The sequence below is a fragment of the Oryctolagus cuniculus genome, chromosome 17 (genome assembly GCF_964237555.1).
Source record: "Oryctolagus cuniculus chromosome 17, mOryCun1.1, whole genome shotgun sequence".
In the NCBI taxonomy this organism is placed as follows: domain Eukaryota; kingdom Metazoa; phylum Chordata; class Mammalia; order Lagomorpha; family Leporidae; genus Oryctolagus; species Oryctolagus cuniculus.
The window spans coordinates 3,969,393-3,981,624 of record NC_091448.1 but is presented as its reverse complement, the minus strand read 5'-3'; the positions used below and the strand labels follow the sequence as shown (position 1 = coordinate 3,981,624).

At 66.5% G+C, this 12,232-nt stretch overlaps 1 protein-coding gene across 1 annotated transcript in view; it reads left to right on the top strand.

Annotated features, from left to right (window-relative positions):
- Positions 1-9,622, top strand: part of MGAT5B (alpha-1,6-mannosylglycoprotein 6-beta-N-acetylglucosaminyltransferase B) — a 64,568-nt gene extending 54,946 nt beyond the window's left edge. Inside the window, 6 exon segments of the mRNA XM_070060246.1 lie at positions 1,656-1,808; positions 3,048-3,194; positions 3,661-3,777; positions 7,114-7,188; positions 8,124-8,380; positions 8,603-9,622. Coding sequence (XP_069916347.1) covers positions 1,656-1,808; positions 3,048-3,194; positions 3,661-3,777; positions 7,114-7,188; positions 8,124-8,380; positions 8,603-8,801 — 948 coding nt within the window. The 3' untranslated portion in view covers positions 8,802-9,622.
- The last annotated feature ends 2,610 nt before the right edge of the window (positions 9,623-12,232 follow it).

Sequence of the window (12,232 nt, the reverse complement as noted above, 5' to 3'; positions counted from 1 at the left end):
TGAGCCTTCTGTCAAATACGATTTTACAAATATTTCTCCCAGCCTGTGGCTCATCTTTCTCTTCAAAGCACCTTTCAAAGAGCAAAAGTTCTCGGCTTTCACGAAGCCCAGTGTTTCCTTTTATGGATTGTGCTTTGGCTGTTGGCGACCAGAAATCTTTGTCTACCCCAAGGTCACAAAATTTTTCTCCTATGTTTTCTTCTAAAGTAGAAGTGTTAGGTTTTACCTTTCATTCTATGTAACATGGATTGAAGTAACTTCCTCCCTCTCCACCTCTCTCCTGCCCTCCCCATCCTACCAGCTCCTCTTCTTTCTCCTCCCCTCCCCACCTCTCCCCTCCCCACCTCTCCCCTCCCCTCCCCTCCCCTCCCCTCTTTCTGCGTCTGGGGACCCAAGTTCTGTAACCACTTTTTGAAGACGGTTGTTCCTCCACTGAAATGTCTTTGTCAGCAATCGTTGACCGTGCATGTGTGGGGCTGATCCTGAGCCCTGCGTTCTGTGCCATTGGTCTGTGTGTCTGTCTGTCGTGCCGTGGACACCACAGTCTGCGTTTCTATGGCTCAGAAGGCTTGAAATCGGGCAATGTAAGTCTGCCAACTTTTTCAAAGTTGCTTTTGTCTATGCAAAGTCCTTTGCATTTGCAAATGAGTTTTCAGATGAGTCTATCAGTTTCTACAAAAGACCCTGCTGGGATTTTGATTGGAATTCCATTGTTTACTTTTTTTTTTTTTTTTGAGTTCTGGAAAACCCATATGAAAAATCATAGAAATAATCTGAGGTCGGGGATGCTGCTCTTCCAGAGGTGGCTTACTGTCACCCGTGGCTCAGGGGGGCTTAGCACTCGGAGCACCTTAGCCGGTCACACTGGTGGAGACCATCTGAAGTGGATCCAACCTTTGAAGGCTGGGCTGCTGTCTTCTAGGTGATCCCTCGGGGTTCCACCCCCAAGAAGGGAGTTTCTCGCAGGGTTTCCTTCCTTGGATGGAAGAAGAGATGGCTGGCTGGGTGGATGGATGAGTGAATAGTTGTATGGGCGAATGAGGTGGTGGGTGGAGGGATGAAGGGTGGGTGGGTGGGGGACAGATGGGTGGGTGTGAGTAGGTGGGTGGGTGGACTGGTGAACAGGTGGGCGGATGGATGCACGGGTGGATGGAGGGATGAAGGGTGGGTGGGTGGGTGGAGGGGTGAAGGGTGGGTGGGCGGGTGGGTGGGTAGGTAGGTGGGGGGTATGTGGGTGGGTAGGTAGGTGGGTGGGCAGGTGGGCGGATGGACTGGTGAACGGGTGGCTGGACGGGCACATGGATGCGTGGCTGAGTAGATGGAGGGTGCAGGGAAGGGTAGGTGAGTGATGGATGAAGATGGCCTGGCCCCAGAGAGCCCTGTAACTCCTCAGACGTGCTCGGAGGTCCTCAGGCTCAGGGAAGTCTGCGCTCCACTCACTGGGAACGCTGAGCCTCACGGGTCCCGGGAAGAAAACAGATCCCGGCCCGGAGCAGCCCTCGAGCCTGCCGTCTCGTCCACGCCGCACAGCTTTCCAACAGAGAGGGGCGGGGCCTTGCCCGGGGTCCCCCAGCCAGCGCAGGCCAGCCTAACCCGCCCCACGCCCGCCCGGCCTGGCCCGCGCGGCTCCTCTGGCTGACGCCCGCCCTCCCCAGGGGAAGAAGTTCCTGAACATCCTGCACAAGTACATGGAGGTCCACGGCACCGTGTACTATGAGAGCCAGCGGCCCCCCGAGGTGCCCGCCTTCGTCAAGAACCACGGCCTCCTGCCGCAGCCCGAGTTCCAGCAGCTGCTGCGCAAGGCCAAGGTGCGCCCCCCCCGCCCGGCACCCAGACGCTGAGGAGGTCACCCCCAAGGCCGGCCAGGCCCGTCACCGCCACACGTGGCCTCTTGCCACGTGGCCGCACCCCAGCACCCATGCTCCCCACCCTGTGACCAGTCCAGTGTGGACACACCCCACCACTCTGCTCCCCCACCCTGCGACCAGTCCAGTGTGGACACACCCCAGCACCCATGCTCCCCCACCCCGTGACCAGTCCAGTGTGGACACACCCCAGCACCCATGCTCCCCACCCTGTGACCAGTCCAGTGTGGACACACCCCAGCACCCATGCTCCCCACCCTGTGACCAGTCCAACATGGACACACCCCAGCACCCATGCTTCCCCACCCCGTGACCAGTCCAACATGGACACACCCCAGCACCCATGCTCCCCACCCTGTGACCAGTCCAGTGTGGACACACCCCAGCACCCATGTTCCCCACCCCGCGACCAGTCCAGTGTGGACACACCCCAGCACCCATGCTCCCCACCCCGTGACCAGTCCAGTGTGGACACACCCCAGCACCCATGCTCCCCCACCCCGTGACCAGTCCAGTGTGGACACACCCCAGCACCCATGCTCCCCCAGCCCATGACCAGTCCAGTGTGGACACACCCCAGCACCCATGCTCCCCCACCCTGTGACCAGTCCAACATGGACACACCCCAGCACCCATGCTCCCCCACCCCGTGACCAGTCCAGTGTGGACACACCCCAGCACCCATGTTCCCCGCCCTGTGACCAGTCCAGTGTGGACACACCCCAGCACCCATGCTCCCCCACCTGTGACCAGCCCAACATGGACACACCCCACCACTCTGCTCCCCCACCCTGCGACCAGTCCAGTGTGGACACACCCCAGCACCCATGCTCCCCACCCCATGACCAGTCCAGTGTGGACACACCCCACCACTCTGCTCCCCCAGCCCATGACCAGTCCCCCTCGGGGCACTGCAGACCCTAAGTGAACACGCCCTGGCCAGCCCCGCAGAACCGCAGCTCCCCACCTGCCCCTCGGCACCAGGCCGGCCCACTGGGCTCCTGGGTCAGGCCGAGCTCCCAGGGCCTGGGAAGGAGCGCGTGGGCCTCTTGGCTCAGTGCCACCAGGCAGGGAGCCCTGAGCGGCTTGCAGCGGCAGTGGCCGGTGTGGGGGCATCTGTCCGGGGGCGTGGGCCTTGGGGCCCTGCCCTCCCTGGCCCTCACGGAGCCCCCAACTCTGCAGCTTTTCATAGGGTTCGGCTTCCCCTACGAGGGCCCCGCGCCGCTGGAGGCCATCGCCAACGGCTGTGTGTTCCTGCAGGCCCGCTTCAGCCCGCCCCACAGCTCCCTCAACCACGAGTTCTTCCGGGGCAAGCCCACCTCCAGAGAGGTGAGGGGCTCGGTGGGGCTGGGCCCGGGGGTGGGGGGGCAGGGGAGGAGGGAGCACGGAGCGGGGCGGGGCCCCGAGGTGAGTGGGGGCGGAGAGAGCTGGAGGGGCGGGGCCTAGGTGGGCGGGGCGGGGCCAGTGCCAGGCGGGCAGAGGCGGAGGGAGTGGGAGGGGCAGGGCCGAGGTGAGAGTGGGCGTGGCCCGGCAGGCTGGGGGCGGGGCCCCGAGGTGAGTGGGGGCGGAGAGAGCTGGAGGGGCGGGGCCTAGGTGGACGGGGCGGGGCCAGTGCCAGGCGGGCAGAGGCGGAGGGAGTGGGAGGGGCAGGGCCGAGGTGAGAGTGGGCGTGGCCCGGCAGGCTGGGGGCGGGGCCCTGAGGGCTGGGGCGGAGGGAGCGGGAGGGGGCGGGGCCCGAGGTGGGAGTGGGTGGGGCCCGGCGGGCTGGGGGAGCTGCCTACCTCGGCGCCCGCAGGTGTACTCGCAGCATCCCTACGCGGAGAACTTCATCGGGAAGCCGCACGTGTGGACGGTCGACTACAACAACTCCGAGGAGTTCGAAGCGGCCATCAAGGCCATCATGAGAACCCAGGTGAGAGTCGACGCGGGGCTCCCCGCCCTGTGGGAGAGCCAGTCCAACGTGAACACACCCCAGAGCCGGGCAAACGTGCCCCCGGTGAATTCAGGCTTGCCGGCCCGGATGGCAAAGGTGTCCACTCTTGCCCTGTTCAGACACAGTCCTGAGCCAGGGAAGTGGAGCACGGGCCCCCACTCACCAACTCCCGTGTGTGTGCGTGTGTGTGTGTGTGAGAGAGAGAGAGATGTCTTTGTGCCATGAGCAACCTGCGCAACCTTACATGGCAGCCCTGGATCTGAGCACCCTGGAGGGCCGGGCCTGGTGAGCACCCCCAGCACGTTAGGTGCCGAGAGTCCAGTGTGGTGTCTGTGCCAGCTCGCAGAGGTCTCAGGTGCCTGCGGACGGTGCGGAGGGGCAGTCTTGTTCAAAGGCAGGTTCTGCCCCAGGGAGGCTGGTGGGGCCAAGGGCACGGCCGTTCTGCTGGCCCGGACCTCCCGCAGCGAGGGGGGGCTCGTGCCTCCCAGGACCACGTCTCACTGTCACTCAGGCGGCAGGCTGAGCAGTGTGCCCGTCTCCACCTCCAGGGCCCGGTGAACCTGTGGGTCCGTGGCAGCCTCGGCTGCAGCAGGGACCACGAAAGGCGACGGCGCAATGCCAGGTTCCTCCTGCAGGGGGAGCTGTGCCCAGGGGACACAGCGGCGGGGCAGCTTGCTGCCCGGCTCCAGGTCCTGACCCCCGCACCGGCACCGTTGCACATGTGCCCTCCCTGGCCCTGGTCCCTGGGAGTCACCTGCTCGCGGCTCAGCCCGTCCCTCAGCCCCCCTCCATCGCTCCTGGTCCCAGCCTGCACCTCTCTCTAGCTGTGGCGCTTCCCTCGGAAGCATCAGGCTGGGCAAACTCCTCCTCCAGTCACGGTCACGGTCACAGCTGCCTGAGGCTGGGTTCCCCCAGGAGCTGACCCTGGGAATTTCAGCACAGCCAGCCAGCCCAGGTGGGGAGGTAGGGAGGTGCCGCCCAGGGCAGGCCTCCAAGCTGGACTGGAGGTCACGTCCAGGTCACATCCGGCACCGGGCTGTTGGTCCTGCAGCTCCTGCCCACTGGAGACTGAAAGGTAGCGCCCAGCCCGGCAGCTGGCTTGCCCCTCGCACCGGCCGAGCAGGCAGAGGCCACTCTGGCGGCAAAGACTTGGGGCTCTGCTGCCTACACCCAGCTGCTCGGGAAGGCCTCCCCCACCACACCCTGCAGGGCTGCAGGCTGGGGACGCCAGTGAGGAGCCGCCTGAAGACCCCTCCCGCCACTCCTGCCGCCCCTCCCCCCTGCTCTCTCCCGGTTTCCACGCAGGGGCAGCGTGGGGAGGGCAGTGGCTAAGGCTGCCCCCTCCCCGGGGCTCCCTGAGCAAGATCCCAACCCTGGCGGGGCACAAGCTCCCCTGGCCGGACTCGCCGGGTGCGGGAGGTCCCCAAGAGGCTGCCCTCCGGGGAGGGACGCCACTCACCTGCCTTGTTTTCCCTTTTGATTTTGTGAACATCTGGTTCCGTTGGTTAATTAAAAACAGACAGTAACAAGGATCAAGGAAGCGTGCGCGGGCTGCGGGTCCACCCCCCGGCCCCCAGCTGAGACTCGCAGGGCCCCAGCCAGCCTGAGGGCCCCCACCCCCACCCCACGCTCCCACGTGGCCCAGGAGCCCCCGCATCACCCGGTGCACGGAGCTCACGTGAGGATACCCGGGCCCCCTGCAGGGTCTTCAGATTTCCACAGGGCTGCGTGTGGCCCTGGAGACAAACACCCTGGGCATTTCTCTTATTCCAGAAAGCAGGGTGGGGGACAGGCGGCAGCGGCCACAGGGAGAGCGGTGGGGAGGGAAGTCCTGGTGAGAGACCCGAGGCGCTCAGCCAGCCGGGAACGGGCCTGGTGCCCTCCCAGGTCCCTGCCCGGGCGTCTGTGAAGGTGAGGGGACAGGAGGTGACACGGTGACACGGTGCCTGCTGTCATTGCCTCAGGCCTCGTCAGCAGGACCAGCACCTGTCATTCTGCCAAGACCGATTAGGCGAGCACCTGGACTCAGCGCTGTGGGGGCCGCACCCCCCGCAGGCGGCCGAGCCTCCCTTCACTGGGGCCTTTGAGTCACCCTGTGACAGGGCCGTCAGCCGACCGGAGCAGGCTGGGCTGACAGTCGGAGATCTCTTCCCTGGAGGGTTTTATTTATAACCAGGATTTGAAGCCTCAGCCCCGGGAGACCCCGTAGAGGCCCTGAACGTGCTGAGTGACCTGGAGCTGCTGGGGCAGCGGCTGGGGCCACCTTGGGGACAGGGCTGCGCACGGTGGCTGGCGCGGGGGCCTGAGAGCTGCCCCAGGGTGTGGACGAGTGACAGCCGCACGGGGACAAGGGCAGGGCAGCAGCGTCTGGCCCGACCAGCTTCGAGGGAGCGCTGGCTGCTGCCCCCATGCAACCCTGGAGAGTTGGGGACGTCCCCTTGGCCAGGGGCCCCAGGTGGCCCCCAGCCCTAAGGGGTGGGGTCTGCAGGAGCCAGCATGGCCCGACTGGACTCCGGACACCACCCGTCAGGCCTGGCCAAGCAGCCAGAAGTCGGCGTGGGGGCTGCAGCAAACAGTGTCAGGGGAACTGGGCTGGACAGGATGGGCTGGAGGCCACATGCCCTTCCCCGTGTCCCCTGCCCTCAGGCCATCGGCCAGCCCTGTGCTGCCAGGACCTGTGCTGGGCCTGAGAGGGTGTAGTGGGATGGGGGCAGGGGGCCCCCATCTCCTTCCCATAGCCCCAGCTCCTCTTGAGAGTCCACCCCTGCAGCTGGTGCATATGCAGACGGGTAGAGCGCCACCTAGTGGCTGGCCCGGGTGGTGCTTTACAAATGCCTTCCCCCAAGCAGGACCCTGGCAGAGCTGGGGATGGTTTCGTGTTCCAAACCTGCTGTGTGCCGGGCCCGGAGCCAGGCCCAGGGGACCTACTGGTGACTAAGACACAGCCCCCAGTCCCAAGGGGCCCATAAGCTCGTGGGAGACACGAGCATAAATAGCTGGTGGTGACATGGGTGGTGGCTCCCTGCTGGGGAAGGCCAGGGTGCCCAGAGCCACAGAGGAAAGGGGTCTCGTGCCAGGAGGGGGCGGGGCTCAGGGACCCGGTGGTGCCTGGGGGCAGGGAGGAGGAGGGCAGCATGCTAGGCCTTATGGGAAGGAGAGCTGCTCCGTGAGGGGCAGGTGGGGTCGCAGGTCTGGGCCCCGTGGCTGCTGAGGGTGTCCCGGGGAGCAGGGCCGCAGAGCTGGCTGGCTGGGTGGGGTGGTGCTCCCTTGGCCTCTGGGCGTCCTGCCCCACGTGTTTGCGCGTCTCTCTCGCAGGTAGACCCCTACCTGCCCTACGAGTACACCTGTGAGGGCATGCTGGAGCGGATCCACGCCTACATCCAGCACCAGGTAGGCCGTGGGCCCTGCCACCTGCCCCGGCTGCTGCCCCTGCCCGTCCACTTGTCCCAGTGCCACCTGGAGACACCGACACTTGCAGTTGTCACTTGTGTACCATTGAGCTGCTGAAAAGCTGGGCGCGTGGCTGACGAGTGGGAGGCCCCACCCCCAGAGATGGTGACCCTGGGGGTGCAGGCTAAGAGCTCTGCCCTGGGTGTCCAGGGAGACCCTGGGGGCAGTGTCGCAGGGAGCCGTGCCCCCTCCCTCCCGTGGCTGCCCCCAGGTAGGCGAGTGAGTGCGTGTGGGCAGGGGGGTTGCCATCTGCTGGGAGCCCCTGTGCGTCCGGGGTCTGAGCTGCCCCCAGCGCCAGGCTGCAGGGCTCCTGCGGGGGCCGTGATGGGAGCTCCCGGCTATCAGACTGGGGCATGGACAGTCCAGGGCCACCCTTTGCTCTCCATTCCCGGACCCACGAATGTTAGGGGCGGGGTCTGGGTCTGCCCCACGCTTGATGGACAGGAATACTGCGGCCCACAGAAGGGGAACTTGCTGCGGGCGCTGGGCGAGGCTGGACTCCCGGCTGCGTGTGGGCTTCACGCCCTGCATGGACCCTGGAGAAAAGCATTTGCTGAGCCCTGTGGTGCCGGGGACTGGGTGCCGCAGGGGCCCTGACCTGACAGCGATCCCGCCCGGGGCGGACGGCTGGCAGCAGCCAGAGTTCAAGGCCTGCCGCAGCCCTGTAGCCACGAAGCCTGGGGACGTCTGGGTGTCCAGCCTCAGGGGCCGCCGGGAAGAGGAAGGGACACCGTGCACGTGAGGCTCCCTGGTGCCCAGTGAGCGCCCGACGGCAGCAGCTGGCATCGCTACTGCGTGGCCTGGTCCCCGGCCGTCACCCAGGGCATCTGAGTCCCACCCCCACCCCCTCCCTGACACGGTTCTCCTCCCGGCAGGACTTCTGCTCAGCCCCAGGCCCTGCACCCCCGGGGACCCACACCCTGCAGAGCCCCTTCGTCCTGGCCCCGAACGCCACCCACCTCGAGTGGGCCCGGAACGCCAGCGTGGCCCCTGGGGCCTGGCCCCCCGCCCACTCCTTTCGAGCCTGGCTGGCTGCCGCCGGGAGGGCCTGCACCGACGCCTGCCTGGACCACGGGCTGATCTGCGAACCCTCCTTCTTCCCCTTCCTCAACAGCCGGGACGCCTTCCACAAGTGAGTGCGGCCCCCTCCCCTGCCGTCCCCCCCCCAGAGCCTGGCCTGCAGCCCTCTCCGGGCATCTTCTGCACCTGCTGGGTCAGCCCGGGACTCCAGCCCGTCCAGGCCCCTCCCCTCCCCTCTCCACCCACATTGCCGGGACAGCAGGTGGATAAGGGCCTGGGGGTTTGGCCAGGCTGCAGGGTGTAGGTGAGTGACGCCGCTGTGTGGCCGCGCCAGGCTGCAGGTGCGCTGTGACAGCACCGAGTCCGAGATGAACCACCTGTACCCGGCCTTCGCGCAGCCCGGCCAGGAATGCTATCTGCAGAAGGAGCCCCTGCTCTTCAGCTGTGCCGGCTCCAGCACCAAGTACCACCGGCTGTGCCCCTGCCGGGACTTCCGCAAGGGCCAGGTGGCCTTGTGCCAGGGCTGCCTGTGAGGCCGCCGGCACCACCACGCTCGGCGCCACGGCGGCCCCCTCTGCCGCAGGGGAAGCACCAGCAGATTCTGAGCTCCAGCCGCTCGCCCGCCCTCCCCTCCACCCCCTCCCCGCCAGAAAGGGGGCGGGGCAGAGCCATGCCTGGTGTAGGGGGAGGGCAGCCCTCCCAGCCCTTCGGACCCACCCCAGGTGGGCTCCTCGCTCTCACCCCGGGGACCCCTGACAGCACCCAACTCAAGCAGGAGCTGGGCTGGTCCGAGGGTCGCGTTGGCCCTGGAGCAGGTGGTCAGAGGCCCTGCCCTGTGCAAAGCCGGATCTGAGCCAGACGGAGAAGACCTGGAGTGGGCCTCTCAGCCCTGGAGAGCCGGCCTGGGCTTGCGCTGGACAGAGCCGGGATCGGGGCGCACACGGCCCGCCGTGTCCCTCTGAGTTGTCGGGGGCTTGGACAGAGGCAGAGCCCCAGGTGAAGCTGACCCTGCCCACGCCCCTCGCAGCCCGGCCCTCCTGCCCCTCACCCCTCCTTCTTTCCCAGCTCCCACTCCCCTCCACACTTGAGGACCCCCCCTGACCCTGGTTGAATGGTTCCCTCTCCCGCTTCTCCCCAAACCCACCCTGGCATGGCCACAGATATGTTTCCACCGCGTCGCCCCTCTCCCCCTGCCTCTGGGAACAGGTGTGCCCCCTGTGAGGGCTCCGGAGGGGGCCTCTGCCTCCCGGCATGCCCACCAGCCTCCAGGGAGCCCCACCGCACATCAGTGCTGTGTCCCGGCCCCACCTCTGCGCGGCATGCCTGCCCGCCCCACGCCCCCCTCCCAGGGCCCTGCCTGATTCAGCTCAGGCCATCAGAAGCACTGCCACGCCCCCCCACCCCCGCTCCCACCCCACCTGCCCGGCCCCGGGAGCCAGAGGAGGGGCCGGCCGCCGTCAGAAACCCCACGGTTCCCCAGGACCTGCCCCGTCCGGGAAAGCAATAGAGACACTCACTCTCTCTTTTTTTAAAGATTTATTTCTTGAGATAATAAATATTTTACTGGGATGTGAGATGCAGAGGAGGAATCATGCTGTTTCTTTTCCCGGAACCGCAGGAGCGCCCAGGGTCAGGGTGGGAGCCCGGGGCCCCCAGACCCTGCCCCGCGTCGCTCGGAGCACACGGGGAGCTGGGGCCGGCCGAGTGGCCGCTGTCAGAGGAGGTCCCTGCTAGAACCGCACGCCCCTGGGCCACTCCAGCTGCTCCCGGGAGTGCTCCCACTTGACAAGCGAGAGTCGAACCCGGTCAAGTTCACGTCAGGCCTGGCTGCGCTCCAGCCGGCTGCGGCCGCGTGAGTCCCTGCAGCAGGCATGAGGAAGCCGAGGCACCGAATCTCAGGGGCTGGCGCGGCTTTGCGAGCGGGGAGCACACAGCTCGATCGCATGACGGCTGTGTGGCGCCTGTGCGCTGTGTGCTGGCGGCCCCAGGCGTGAGAGGCCGCACTGCATGGCCTGGGCTTTGGCCTGAGGTTCTCCCCTGGAGCAGTGGAGCTCCCTGCAGGGTGGCGGGCACCGTCCAGAGACATTCCGGCTGGGCGGGGCAGGGGGCAGGGGGAAGTAGGCAGCCACGGCAGCTCCAGGATGGGGTCCAGGGGTGTGCGCCCGGGCCGGCCTCAGCTACACGGAATGACCCCGCCCAAGGTGGGAGCGGCACCCAGGTGGATTAAACCTGTCTGGGTCGGTGGGTGCTTCTCAGAACTTGGGCTGCACCCAGAGCACGTGTTGTGGAGCACGGGTAAGCCCGGTTGCTGGACCCACGCCCGGAGTTCCTGAGTGAGCAGGTCTGGGGCGGTGAGCGCGGAACCGGAGTCTTTGACAAGCGCCTCGGCACTGCTGCACCGCAGGTGCTCTGTGACAGAGGTCTAGACCAAGGAGTGCGTCTCGAGCATCGCGCTAAGTAGCGACCCCTGTTCTTAATGGAGACCACAGCTGAGGGCCACCCTGTTTGCTGTGTAATGGCCAGTGAGCGAGTGCTTACAACCAGGTCTGCTTGCAGAGGTCAAAGCCGGCTGGGCCACCCGAGGTCCTTGTGCTACCCCCGGAGACCAGGGCCTTGGACAGGGTGGGGAGCCCAGGGGTCAGCGCCCCTCCCACCCGGCTGTCTCTGCTGTGCCGGCTGCAGGAGGCTGAGCACAGAGCGCTGACCCAGGTACCTTCCACGGTCAGGTCCAGCCGGAGCGGGGCGGCTCAGAAACCTGGCCAGGCCCTCTTGGGAGAACCGAGCCTGCTTTTCCCTTTGTGAACTAGACTTGTGAACAGTTTTGGGTCCACAGCAGAAGTGAATGAGAGACGGGGGCGTCCCAGACACCCTCCCGCCCGGGGTCTCCCCGACCCCAGCGCTCCCTGGCCGTGCATTTGACGCCACCCCTGAGCCCCGCGGATGCTGCCTGGACAGCCCCGCCCATGGGCCACGCCAGGGCACACCATGGCTGCCGCCACCCCGTGGCGTGCATGCGTGCTCACGGCCCTGTCCGTCACGCATGATACCGCCGAGAGAGTTCACCTCCCTCCCCCCAGCCCCTGCTCTCGCCACCGTCCCCACAGTCCTGCCTGTCCCCGGTGTCACGTCGGGAGCCATCCAGCTGCAGCCTCTTTGGCTTGGCGATGCACCTGTCACGTCGTGACCTGAGCTCATTTCCTCTCGGTGCTGAGTGACAGCCGTGGTCTGGCCTCAGCCTGGGCTGTTTACCCGTCGGTGACTGAGGCGGCCCCCGGGCGTACACTGGTGCGTGAGCACCCACGGGCACCCACGGGCAAGGCTTTTCTGTGCACACACAGGGCTCCACTGCTCTGGGTGAACTCCAGGGAGCGCGGCCGGCAGGTCCGTGCTTCCATCAGGAGGCTCCAGGCTGCACCGTCTCGCGTCCCCAGCAGCGCCGGCGGGGAGTTCCTGCCCCGCCACGTCCGTCAGCGGCTGCCGTGGCCAGGGTCCCGGAGGGTGTGCAGTGGCGTCTCACTCTGGTTCTGATCTGCGTGCCCCTGGTGGAGTGTTTGCCATTTGCTTGTCTTCTTGGGGCAGGGTCTGCTCCGGACTTTGGCCCCCTCCACGTGCTGTTTCTGTTTCCGGAGCTCCGGGCACGCATGCCTCAGCCTGGCTTTGATCCTGCCGTGGGGAGTGGGGAGGGAGAATTTGTAGCCCAGATGTGGGAGTCAGCGGTGCCAGGTGGTGCCTCCTCCCTAAATGAAGCAGGTGCCACCCCCACCTGCCCGCCCGGGCACCCTGAACAGTGGGGGAGATGGCAGCTCCGGGGGAGGGGCCGCCCCTCCCCACTCACAGGTGAGGAGACAGGTGTGGCAAAGGACCCTCCACAGCCTTGGCCGTCACGTGGGGAGCGCTGGCCACCCGAGGCCCAGGCTGCACCCAGACCGACCAACGGACAGACCCACAGTCTCCAGGCAGGGCC